The sequence below is a fragment of the Pelodiscus sinensis genome, chromosome 9 (assembly GCF_049634645.1).
Source record: "Pelodiscus sinensis isolate JC-2024 chromosome 9, ASM4963464v1, whole genome shotgun sequence".
Lineage (NCBI taxonomy): Eukaryota > Metazoa > Chordata > Testudines > Trionychidae > Pelodiscus > Pelodiscus sinensis.
In genome coordinates, this window is record NC_134719.1 from 58174507 (window position 1) to 58186409 (window position 11903).

At 52.3% G+C, this 11903-nt stretch overlaps 1 protein-coding gene across 1 annotated transcript; it reads left to right on the forward strand.

The window, feature by feature from the left end:
• Nucleotides 1–4418: 4418 nt before the first annotated feature.
• On the forward strand, nt 4419–8294 carry LOC142830619 (uncharacterized). Its single transcript, XM_075936804.1, has 2 exons — nt 4419–4599; nt 5433–8294. The coding sequence occupies exon 2, from the start codon at nt 5461–5463 to the stop codon at nt 6484–6486; it is 1026 nt and encodes a 341-aa protein (XP_075792919.1). The 5' UTR covers nt 4419–4599; nt 5433–5460; the 3' UTR covers nt 6487–8294.
• Nucleotides 8295–11903: the final 3609 nt, after the last annotated feature.

Sequence of the window (11903 nt, forward strand, 5' to 3'; positions counted from 1 at the left end):
AAACACACCCCTACATCTCCTTACACACACGCATCGTCTCCTTACAAACACACCCCTACGTCTCCTTACACACACGCATCGTCTCCTTACACACACACCCCTACATCTCCTTACACACACGCATCGTCTCCTTACACACACAACCCTACATCTCCTTACACACACACACGTCTCCTTACAAACACACCCCTACATCTCCTTACACACACACATGTCTCCTTACAAACACACCCCTACGTCTCCTTACACACACGCATCGTCTCCTTACAAACACACCCCTACATCTCCTTACACACACGCATCGTCTCCTTACACACACACCCCTACATCTCCTTACACACACACATGTCTCCTTACAAACACACCCCTACATCTCCTTACACACACGCATCGTCTCCTTACAAACACACCCCTACGTCTCCTTACACACACGCATCGTCTCCTTACACACACCCCTACATCTCCTTAAACACACACACATCTCCTTACACACACCCCTACATCTCCTTAAACACACACACGTCTCCTTACAAACACACCCCTACGTCTCCTTACACACACGCAACATCTCCTTACACCCCCCACATCTCCTTAAACACACACACGTCTCCTTACAAACACACCCCTACATCTCCTTACACACACCCTCTTTACTGTCTGGGAGGATTCAGGGCCTCCTCTCTGTGCTACTGCCTAGCATTTCTGCTTATTGGCAGGGTGATGATGCCACCTGGTGTTGAGTTCTAGACATGACAACACACAATGTAAATGACCCGGTTGTCCTGTCCCGCTGCCCTTCCGCTCAGCTTTTAAGAGAATTTTAAGAGAATTTCTATAACAAGAAATTTACAATTCCTAGCCCCTTTGTTCGCCCAGCCTGTGGCTGCCCTTATGAGCACAGAGCAAGAATCCTCTCCCTTTTCAGGGTTTTCTTGGAGGCCTGCTGGACTTTCCTGACTTTGGAAACACACCCGTCTTCTCAAAGAGAGGGGGCCTTCACTTACCCTCCCGCCCAGTTTCCTTCCATCCCACCAGCCTGACTCAGAAACCATCTCTGCAGAACCCTTCCTGTGATGGCTGTGGGCCTGCTGTAGTGCAGGACTCTGACAGATACATCTTTATACAAGAGCGTGAATACAGCAGCCCTTTACCCTTTCAAATGAAGGCCCCCAATTAAAGAAAGCACTTACGGACTTTCTTCTGTTACCCGGAGAAGGGATGGCTTCCTGAACTGGGGTTTAAGAGTTTGCTAAAAGGAACAAAGATACATCTTGTCAGAGGAGGAGCAAAGAGGCTGCTGGATAAAATAAAAATATAATTTGCTACACCACCTACTTTGATCTCAGTGCACGGTTAGAGAATCTGCGAGCACCATGGTTAACTCAGGTTCAGACAGGTCAGAAGTCAACTAAATCCACAGTCATTGCCAATTGCCCCATTAGGGTGTATCTACACAGCACCCTAAACTAGAAATAAGATACACAAGTTGCACTATGCAAATGGTGTATCTTATTTTGATTGACTTTTGAAATAGCATATTTCTAAATTTGGCGCGTCTATACAATGCCAAATTTTGAAATAATGTGCTATGCCGAGACATTCCCTAACCCTCATGGAACGAAATAAAATAGTGCATCCACTATTTCGAGACCTATAGTGGGCACATTCAAAAGACAGGGAGTAGCTATTTCGGGATACTTCTGGTATCCCGCTGTGTAGATGTACCCTTAGATCGAAGAGGTGTTTGCTAGACCAGTGGTTTTCAAACTTTTTTCTGGAAACCCAGTTGAAGAAAATTGTTGATGCCCATGACCCAACGGAGCTGAGGATGAGGGAGTTTGGGTGTGTGTGGGGGCGCTGCAGGGTGGGGCCAGGAATGAGAAGTTCAGGGTGGAGGAAGGACTATAGGTTTGGGGATAGCTTCAGGACTGGGCAGGGGATTGGAGTGTAGGGTTGGGGCACCGGCTTACCTCAGTGGTTCATGTACTGCTCTCCCCAAATTCTCATTGGTCAGGAACCGGCCAATAGGAGTGCTCAGAGCAGGGGCAGCACTCCGAGCACCGAGGCCCCCCTGCCTTGGAGCCAGACCTGCTGCTGGCCACGTCTGTGGTGTAGCATATCAGAACAGGTAGGGACTAGTAGTGATTTTCATTGGGTCACAACCTAGCTGTAGCTGGCTGCCAGGGTCCCTCGGTGCTGGGTCATGACCTGAACGCTGAAAAACACTGTGCTAGACCATTGCTCCTCAATATGGAGTCTAAATTACATGGGAGGCTGATGACTTTCCCAACGCTGCTCTGCCACGGGACCCTGGTACAGACTTTGGGTGACGTTCTGGCCTCAGGGAGTCAGTGGCAAAACTTCCATTGATTTCATTGGGACTAAGATTTCACCCTTAGGCTACATCTACATTGCACTGCTATTCTGGGATACCGGAGATAACAGCAGCTAATCTGTGTCTGCTGAGCGCACCCGTTATTTCGAAATACAATGGACTTGCTATTCCGACGTCCCTGTAAACCTCGTTCCACAAAGAGTAAGGGATGTTTCAGAATAGTGATTTATTTCAAAATAAGTGGTGTGTAGATAATGCCAAATTTTGAAATAAGCAATTTCAAAATTAACTCAAAAGAAGCTACGCAATTTGCATAGCTCAAATTGTGTATCTTATTTCCAGCTCTGGGTGCAGCATAGGCGCATCCTCAGTGTTTACTAAACTCTGCTCCTCAGTCCTCTAAACACTATGGCTGTGTCTACACTGGGCCACTTATTCTGGAAAAGCAGTCGCTTTTCCGGAATAGCTTGCCACCGGTCTACACTGGCTGCTTGCTTTTCCAGAAAAGCAATGACGATCTACTGTAAAATTGTGTTTTTCCGGAAAAACTATGCTGCTCCCGTTCAGGCAAAAGTCCTTTTCCGGAAAAACTGTTCCGGAAAAGGGCCAGTGTAGACAGCACAGTAGTCTTTTCCACAAAAAAGCCCCGATCGCGAAAATGATGATCGGGGCTTTTTTCCGGAAAAGCGCGTCTACATTGGCCACGGACGCTTTTCTGGAAAAAGTGCTTTTCCAGAAAAGCATCCTGCCAATGTAGACGCGCTTTTTCTGGAAATACTTATAACGGAAAACTGTTCCGTTTTAAGCATTTCCGGAAAAGGGTGCCAGTGTAGACATAGCCTTCGGCACTTATTATCCTACCCACTAGTCATGTAAACCCTTTCCTAGAATATTAGTTTGTTCCTCACATTGCTCCCAGAACTCACCCTCCCCCCCACCCATTTGGTTCAGGGGATCCCAGTTTAAATGTCAAGTCACTATAATTTTCACCAGTGATTTCTGTATTAATCCCATCCTCTCTGACCTGCAGCATGAACTCAGAGGTCAATAGGGTGTGGAGAGAGCAAGCCAAATTACAAACAAAGGCAGATCAAAACATGGGAGTGACACTCAGCCACAAGTGTAAACGCAATATGCCCCCTTTCCAATACGTATGAGGTGAGTTTGCGGCCTCATGGACACCAGCAGGGTACTGCGATGGGAGGACTGACTGCATCTGGGGGTGTGTCTACACAGCACCCTTAGCTAGAAATAAACTACGCAATGTGCGGAGTGCAACTGGCGTAGCTTATTTCAAGTGTATTTCGAAATACTTATTTTGTAGTCTGGAGCGCTCTATACAGCGCCAAATTTCGAAATAACTCGTTATTCCGAAATGCCCTGTAACCTTGGCTATGTCTAGACTGCAGGCTTCTTTCGAAAGATGCTCTTTCGAAAGCATCTTTCGAAAGAGCATCTTTCGAAAGATCGCGTCTAGACTGCAGGCGGATTTTTCAATAGAGGAAATCCGCTTTTTCGAAAGAGAGCACCCAGTGAGTCTGGATGCTCTCTTTCGAAGACGGCCTCTTTACATTGAAGAACGCCTTCCTTCGAAAGAGGAACTTTCGAAGGAAGGCGTTCTTCCTCGTGAAACGAGGTTTACCGCCATCGAAAGAAAAGCCGCGTTCTTTCGATTTAATTTCGAAAGAACGCGGCTTGAGTCTGGACGCAGGGGAAGTTTTTTCGGGAAAAGGCTACTTTTCCCGAAAAAACCCCTGAGTCTGGACACGGCCCTTGTGGAACAAGGGTTACCGGGACGTCGGAAAAGGCTGCTTCAATAGACACGGAATAACTATTTTGGGATACAGCTGGTGGCCCGACCCGAGCTAGCCCGGGGACCAGTGCCAGTGAGGATGCCACACTCGGGCTGTACCCGGCTACCCAGCACCCTGGCGCTCCGCGGGGGCAGCTCCCCTGCTTTTGGCACCCCGGCTGGGTGGTGCAGCCCCCCTCTGCTTGGGGGGCGCTGCAGCCTCGTGGCGCCCGAGGCCCGTGCCGAGCTCCCGGAGTTCAAGGCTGCGGCCCGGAGCTGGGGGGCAGGGGGGCTCCGCACGGAATCGCGCCGGCCCCCGCAGGCAGCCTGGCCGGGCAGACCCCGCGCGGCGTGGGAGTGTGAGCCGGGGCCGTGCGCTGGGGTCCTCGGCGAGGGGCGGCCCCTGTGCGCACCGGGGGGGAATCGGTGGCTGCGGCGCGCACGGCTCCGGGGACGCAGCGGGCGGAGGGAGGTGAGCCGGGCCGGGGGAAGGCGACAAGGGGGAGGGCCCCGCCCGGGCCCCGCCCGGCTGCCCCTCCCCTCCGAGCTGCCTGGGGGGGCCGTGGCCCCGATCCTGGCCTGCTGGGAGCCCGGCACCCCCTTCCGCGCAGCCGCCGCCCTGCACGCTCCCCAGTCCCTTCCCGGCGGGGCTGGGTCCCCCTCCCGTTCAACACGCTCCACGGCCCCAGGGCTGGTGGCTGTGTCAGCTCAACCCAAGGGAGCCCCCCCTCGCCCCGCTTGCTTTCCCTGGGGGCTCTGTCCTGAGCTTCCAGGCTGTTGGGCAGCCCTGTGGCACATGGGGTCCGTGCTGGACAGGCTGTAGGGAAAGTCCTGCCCTGCTGTAGCAGGCACCGACCAGACAACAGAAGGGCGAGAGTAAGAGTGGGTGACTGCTCTGAGCTAGGGGGCCGCCCGTGGGGTGGTTTTCCTTGCCTGTTGTGGTCGCCCCGGGAGGGCAGGGGCTGTGTCTGCGCTGGGAGCACAGTGACGGGCCATCAATACAGACACAGAAGTGGAGAGCCCCAGTGGAGCCCGCTGTCCCCGGCTCCACTGGGGCTCTCCACTTCTGTGTCTGTATTGATGGCCCGTCACTGTGCTCCCAGCGCAGACACAGCGGCAAGTTCTGTTGCTGCACATCCTGGTTCCCCTGGCCAGGCTGGTGCAGCTCCTTGGATTCCTGGCCGTGGAGGGGGTAGGGCTCAGAGCCTATGAGGGGGGCGGGAGGCGAGACCCATGGAAGGAATGCAGAGTTCCAAGTCGGTTGTAAAGGGGATTCCCGTCTCATGCTGGTGTCTCTGGTTTCAGACCTCGGAGGTGCTGGGAGGCATGGACTATGAGTGCACAGAGGCTTCACGGGGCACCACTCATGGCAGACAGCCCTGCAGGAGTGCAGCTGTGCCTTAAGCTGGCGAAGGAAAAGGGCCGGATTAGCCTGCCCGGGGAGCGCCCATGGGTGGATGGCTTTAGGGACCAGACCCAGCCTGTTGAGAACAGCATGACGGTGGAGCGCAGCCAGGGCGGGGCAGCGTTTGGCAGAGTCTTTGCTGGTTTGGCGCCTACCGAGCTGGCAGCGGTGGCAGAAATGAGCCAGCTGGCTCCAGTGCTCGGAGACCACAAGCCCATAGCCATGGCTGGTGCCCCGACCTGGATCTGCGGGGACTGCGGCAAGAGCTTTGCCAGGAAGTCAGACTTCAAAGTGCACCAGCGGATCCACACGGGAGAGAGGCCCTACCAGTGCTCCTACTGCAGCAAGGGCTTCTACCAGGCCTCCATGGTGCGGCGCCACGAGCGCACCCACACTGGCGAGAAGCCCTACCGCTGCTCCGTGTGCGAGAAGTCCTTCGCCCGCTCCACCTCGCTGCTGATCCACCAGAACACGCACACCGGCGACCGGCCCTACGAGTGCCCCTTCTGCGAAAAGACCTTCTCGGATCCCTCCACCCTGCTCCAGCACCGCAAGATGCACATGGGCCTCAAACCCTTTCATTGCGGCCTCTGCAACAAATCCTTCAGCCAGTCCTCCAGCTTCACCTTCCACCGGGCTACTCACACCAACGACCGCCCCTTTGTCTGCTCCGAGTGCGGCAAGGCCTTCATCCGCTCCACCGCCCTGCTCAAGCACCGCCAGACTCACATCCAGAAGGCCTTTCGCTGTGGGGAGTGTGGCAAGGTTTTCCCCAAGCTCTCCGGCCTCCGCTCCCACCAGCGGATGCATGCCCAAGGCCACCGGCTAGCGAGGGAGTTGAGGGATGGGGAGCGGAGCCGCTGGATCGTTCCCATGCTGGGATTCCAAGCCCAGGACCCTCGGCCCCAGGATTGTCCCCTCCCCAGCTTGGCTGTGCAGCCAGAATCCAGTTGACCCTAGGACTGGATGTTAACTGCCCAGTGTCCCATGGAAATATTATGTGAGCGGGTCCAAATTCCCCTCCACCACACCCAGACCTGCTGTTATTCCACTGTCCAGTACCTCTCCGTCACCACAGCTCAGAATCCCTCCATATCACGCAGGCTGGACACCTCGCTTCCCATCATACCTCTCACCTCCCCCACCTGTCAGAGCGGAATCTGTCTCCGTGCTGCTGCAGGGACTAATGCTCATCTGAACTGATCAGCTGGGTGGGTCGTGCTGGCCAGAACTGCAGTGGGATAGCTCCAGGGAAATCCCAGGTAAGGCAGGAAGAAGATTTTGCCGATTTCATCTGGCATTCTTCCCTCTTAAGTCAGCCCGGACCCAGCGTCCTCCCTTGGCATTAGGGGCACTGAGCCTCCAACCTCCTGTGGTTGTTAAAAGCTGCCAGGCACTTTTTGCAAGAGTAGAAATGTAACCAGCATTGGTAACATCCTGGCCACATTCCAGGTTAGTTAATCACCTTACTCATTGAAAACTCCCTCTCGGTTTCATTAGCTCTGGTGTTCTTCACCTCCCAAACAGCTGTGCTGAACCCCAGAAGTGGTCGCATTTCACTGCTGGGCACCATTTAGCGTGGTGCGGGCATAGATTCCCCCCTTCCCCACTCCACCTGACCCTCCTTATCTACTCAGGCTCCTTCCTGCTTTCCCTATCCCCTACTCATGAGCCCCGACATCCACCTCCCTCTAACTCTGAGGGCACATCTACACAGCAGGGTTAAAGACAAATTAAGCTGTGCAGCTTCAGCTACGTCCATTGCGTAGCTTAGGTAGAAATAGCTTAACTAGGCTTATGGTGCTGTCTACGCAGCAGGAAGTCGAAGGAAGAGCTCTCTTCCTTCGACTTCCCTTACTCCTCGGGAAATGAGGGTTACAGGAGTCGGAGTAAGAAGTCCTCCAGCTCAATGTTATTTTGGAATAAAGGCTTGTAGTGTAGTCAGCAGTGAAACCCCAGGGGCCCTGTGACCCCATGGTGCCAGATCAGAATGCCACTCACTCTGATTTGATCCAGGCATCCCCCATTACGATGGAAGGATGGCTGGGCCCAATGTGAGTTTGTGGCATTATCACCTGGCCCGGGGGGGCCAGTGCTACTCAGAGTTGGCTGGCCAAAAAGTGATTAAGTCGGAGTTGGGCTGGCCCAGCTGGTCCCCCAGCACTGCAGCCGTTGTTTGGAAAATGTCAGGGTGAATGGGCCAATAGTAAAAGTAAGGTTATTACTGTCTCTCGTCCATACTCCTCTGTCCCAGACAGATCTCCTGTCACCTCAACTTTCTGTATCAATGGGTTTGTCTACACTACAAAGTTAGTTCGAACTAACGGAGCGCTTAGTTCGAACTAGGTACACAGCCCTTAATTCGAACTAGTGGGAGGCTAGCCCTCCCCAGCTTTCCTTGGTGGCCACTCTGGCCAACACCAGGGAAACTCGTCTGCCCCCCTCCCGGCCCCGGACCCTTTAAAGGGGCACGGGCTGGCTACGGTGCCCGTGCCAGGTGCAAGCCTGCCAGCACCCAGCCAGCAGACCCTGCACCTGGCATGGATCGAGCCACACACCTGATGCCCCCCAGCCCTCCCCCTCTTCCCGGGACCAGGCTGGCGGCTCCCGGGAGCTTGCCCGGGACCGCAAGAGGCGGGCACCCGCCTGGGCTAGTGCGGACATGGTGGACCTCGTCCATGATCTCCGCACTAGGCACAGGAAGGTGGCCAGCTAGGGCAGGAGAGCTGCCAGCCTGGCCACCCAGGAGCAGGAGTGCATGAAAATCAAGGTGGTCCACTGAGACCCCCGACCCTGAGCCCTGAGCTTACAATGGCCATCCTGGGTCAGACCAAAGGTCCATCTAGCCCAGTAGCCTGTCTGCTGACAGCGGCCAACCCTAAGGACCCTGGAGGGGATGGACCGAAGACAGTAACCAAGCCATTTGTCTCGTGCCATCCCTCTCCAGCCTTCCACAAACCTTGGGCAGGGACACCACTCCTGCCCCCTGGCTAATAGCACTCCATGGACCCAACCTCCATGACTTGATCTCACTTCCCTTTAAACTCTGTTCTAGTTCTAGCCTTCACAGCCTCCTGCAGCAAGGAGTTCCGCAGGTTGACTTTTTGCTTTGTGAAGAACAACTTTCTGTTACTAGTTTGAAGCCTGTTACCCATTCCTTTCCTTTGGTGTCCTCTAGTCCTTCTTTATGGGAACTAATGAAGAACTTTTCTGTATGCACCCTCTCCACCCAACTCCTGCTTTTAGAGACCTCTATTCTGTCCCCCCTCCGTCTCCTCTTTTCTAAGCTGAAAAGTCCCAGTCTCTTTAGCCTCTCTTCATATGGGACCTGTTCCCAACCCCTGATCATTGTAGTTGCCCTCCCCTCTCCCAGCCTCTCTCTTCCCCTCTCCCACCTCCTTTTCCCAGTCTCCCCCAGTTTTGTTCAATAAAGACAGATTCCATTTTTTAACACAATTGTCCTTTATTTTGTACATCAAGAAAAGGGGCTAGGGAAGGGTAAGTGGAAGGAGGTGAGAGAGGAATGGGGTACGCGCCCCCGATGGGGAGGACTGTGCTGGCTCTGCGGGCTTTTGGGGTGGAACCTCTCCTGCAGCCCCCCAATTGCCCCCTCTCCCCAGATGTCAGCCTGCGGCAAGTGCAGCCGGTCTGATGGCCGAGTGGTGTGATGTGCCCAGTGTGGGTACTCCGGGCACTCCAAGCCAGGACTGCTTTGCAAGTGGGGCACCCCTGAGAACTATCTGTCCGGGGTGGGGGTCGGAACCCTTTAAGCACAGCCCTCGGCTAGCCTGAGACAGCATCTCCACGCTCTAAGTCCTCCTCTGATGCCCTGCCGGCACTGCTTCCGGCCATCCTTAAGCCTGGTTCAGGGTCCACTTAATGTGGACATGCTAGTTCAAATTAGCAAAACGCTAATTCGAACTAGTTTTTTAGTCTAGATCCGTTAGTTCAAATTAGCTTAGTTCGAATTAACTAATTCGAACTAAGTTCGTTCGAATTAACGTTGTAGTGTAGACGTACCCCATAACTCAGTTTAAGCTGGGTGAACACAGCGGGGCCTATCGATTCATGTTTTCAAATGCTTTCACTGACTGTTTCCTCACTCCTTTTGTGTTAGCGTTCAGCAGCTCATCTCGCAAATACGGTAACTGGCGGGAATATTTGCCAAAGCAGCATATCTTAAGCTAGTACTGCAGGATATTCATGCAAAATACTTTTCAAATTCAGACTTTTGATTATTTGCACGGATGCCTGATGCTAACCAAAAGCCTTATTTCCAAAAAAATCGATCACTTTTTCTCCTCCAGCTACATTTTGATCCAAAATTTTTTTTTTCAGAAAATTTCCATCAAAAATGTAAAATGATTGATCAGGAATCAGTCTCTCCACACCGACCCTTCTCTCGCCAAATGGCCCCTGTTACAAACCCACTCGTGGGATTTCTGGGACTGCAAGCTGCTAGGAGAGTGTTGGCAGCAGCAAAGCAATCAGCCTGTACATTTCTTTTTCTTCCAGTCCTGCTGCCAGAGTCTCTGGACTGTTGTGACTGCCTCCCACTCTAGTCTTGCTGGCAGGAAGGTAGGGGTACAGTAGCCACAGCTGATCTGTATGACCTGCTCCCACTGGCTGAGCTTGATCATGTTAGCAGCAGCTTTGGAAGAGTCCCTATTTGTGGTAAGAAACGAAGCCATGTGAGCAGAACAGTTCCTGTGGGTGCAGCCGTCTAGAACCTAAGCTCTGCAGAGCAGCCAAGTAGCTGAGACATTGTCACCTCCCTGTGATGAAATGAAATCCCAGTAACTACTCCTGTCTCTTCTCTAGCCAGAATAAACATTGATGTGATGAAAAACCGCTCTGGGTCTATCTAAACTTCAGCTGTCCTGACAGCTGAACTGAGCAACAGGAACACGTGAGACTAGACCTGTGGTGGGGTGCAGCCTGCTTGTTTGGGTGCTGGTATTCAAACCCCAGCGCAGAAGGGACATGGGTTCAGAGGCAGAGCTAAACTCTTTTGATTGGTAGGGCGCTGGAACCGTGTAGTGCATGTGGTTGTCTATGAACATGTGGTGTGCAGGGATGTGCATCTACAGTTGTGTACTCTCTGTAGACATGCATGCACCAGTGCCTAAGGGCAGGTGCGTAAGTGTGTGATGTGCGCATTAGGGCTTACTGGAAGTATGTGCACAAGGGTATATAGAAAACAGTGCTACATAGTCCTGTTTTTTGTTTTTTGTTTCAGCTACACCAGAGTAACACGGCTACATTTCTAAGGGTATATAGAGTGATGTTTAATGGCCTGTGATATACAGGAGGTTTGGCCTCCTGTGAAGTTATGAATTTATGTATTAAGTGCCGGGAAGTGCTGTGTACAATGGGAAGGGGCAAATGCAAGTGTGTATGTGTGTGGAGAGATCAGAGTTTGATGGAATTCGTGCCTATATTTTTGATTGTCAATGGAACAAAATTAAAAATACATGCAGAACTTCAGCATCAGTATTGCAGACACACACAAACGAGTGATTAAAATAATAACACCTCTCCTAACTATGTCAGGCTGTTCCTCTCTGACCAACATCTAGGTCTCATCCTCACAGTCATGCCCGCTGATCCCACTTCCCAGGCTCCCCCAAATTCCCCATGTAAGGTCCTAGGACTGTCCGCTTGTACTCTCATATCCAGCTCAAAATATAGACTTCAGACCATATTCCTCCATAACTAGACATCCATCCATGAATAATGCTCTCCCTCATGCCCTCTGTAGCCCTCTCTGCCAGCAAACCCCCTGGCCCATCTGATCCCCACTCCCACACAGTACATGTCTCTAAAAGATTATTTTAGCATGACTCATGCAACTCTTTATGAACCAGAAATAGCATCTGGAAACTCTTCATGCAGGTATTGCAACCACTGAAGCCCACCTCAGAGAATAATAAAACGTCACAGAAGCATTTCAAGCACTGTGGCTGAATTTTAAGAGAACAAGTAATTTCATGCCATGATTATTGGAAGGTAATCATAAAAACTACCACAGCTCATAGTCCAAGGTAAAAATTAATTGCCTGTGAGGGTCAGAAAGGAACTTTTCCCTGGAGCTGGTCCAAAACCATTTTTTTCAAAGGAGAAATGGATTTTCAAGGGCCCATTCAGTCCACCCTCAAGAATGCCAATTCGCATCAGTTGTGATGGTGCACTTCAGAGCAGACATCTATTCTGGCCATTAGAAAAAAGCCTGAAACCACTAATGCATTTCTCAAAGGCCATGCCATACCACACCACTCCATACCGAGATGGGCCACTGACCTTGTGGTTTGGGGACGATTGTGATCTGGTCAGTTTCAACGTCACGAGTAGCTAGCTATCCAAGAGTTCAA

Coding starts and splice junctions, on each gene's coding strand:
- LOC142830619 (XM_075936804.1), top strand. CDS start 5,461: ATGAGTGCACAGAGGCTTCACGGGGCACCACTCATGGCAGACAGCCCT.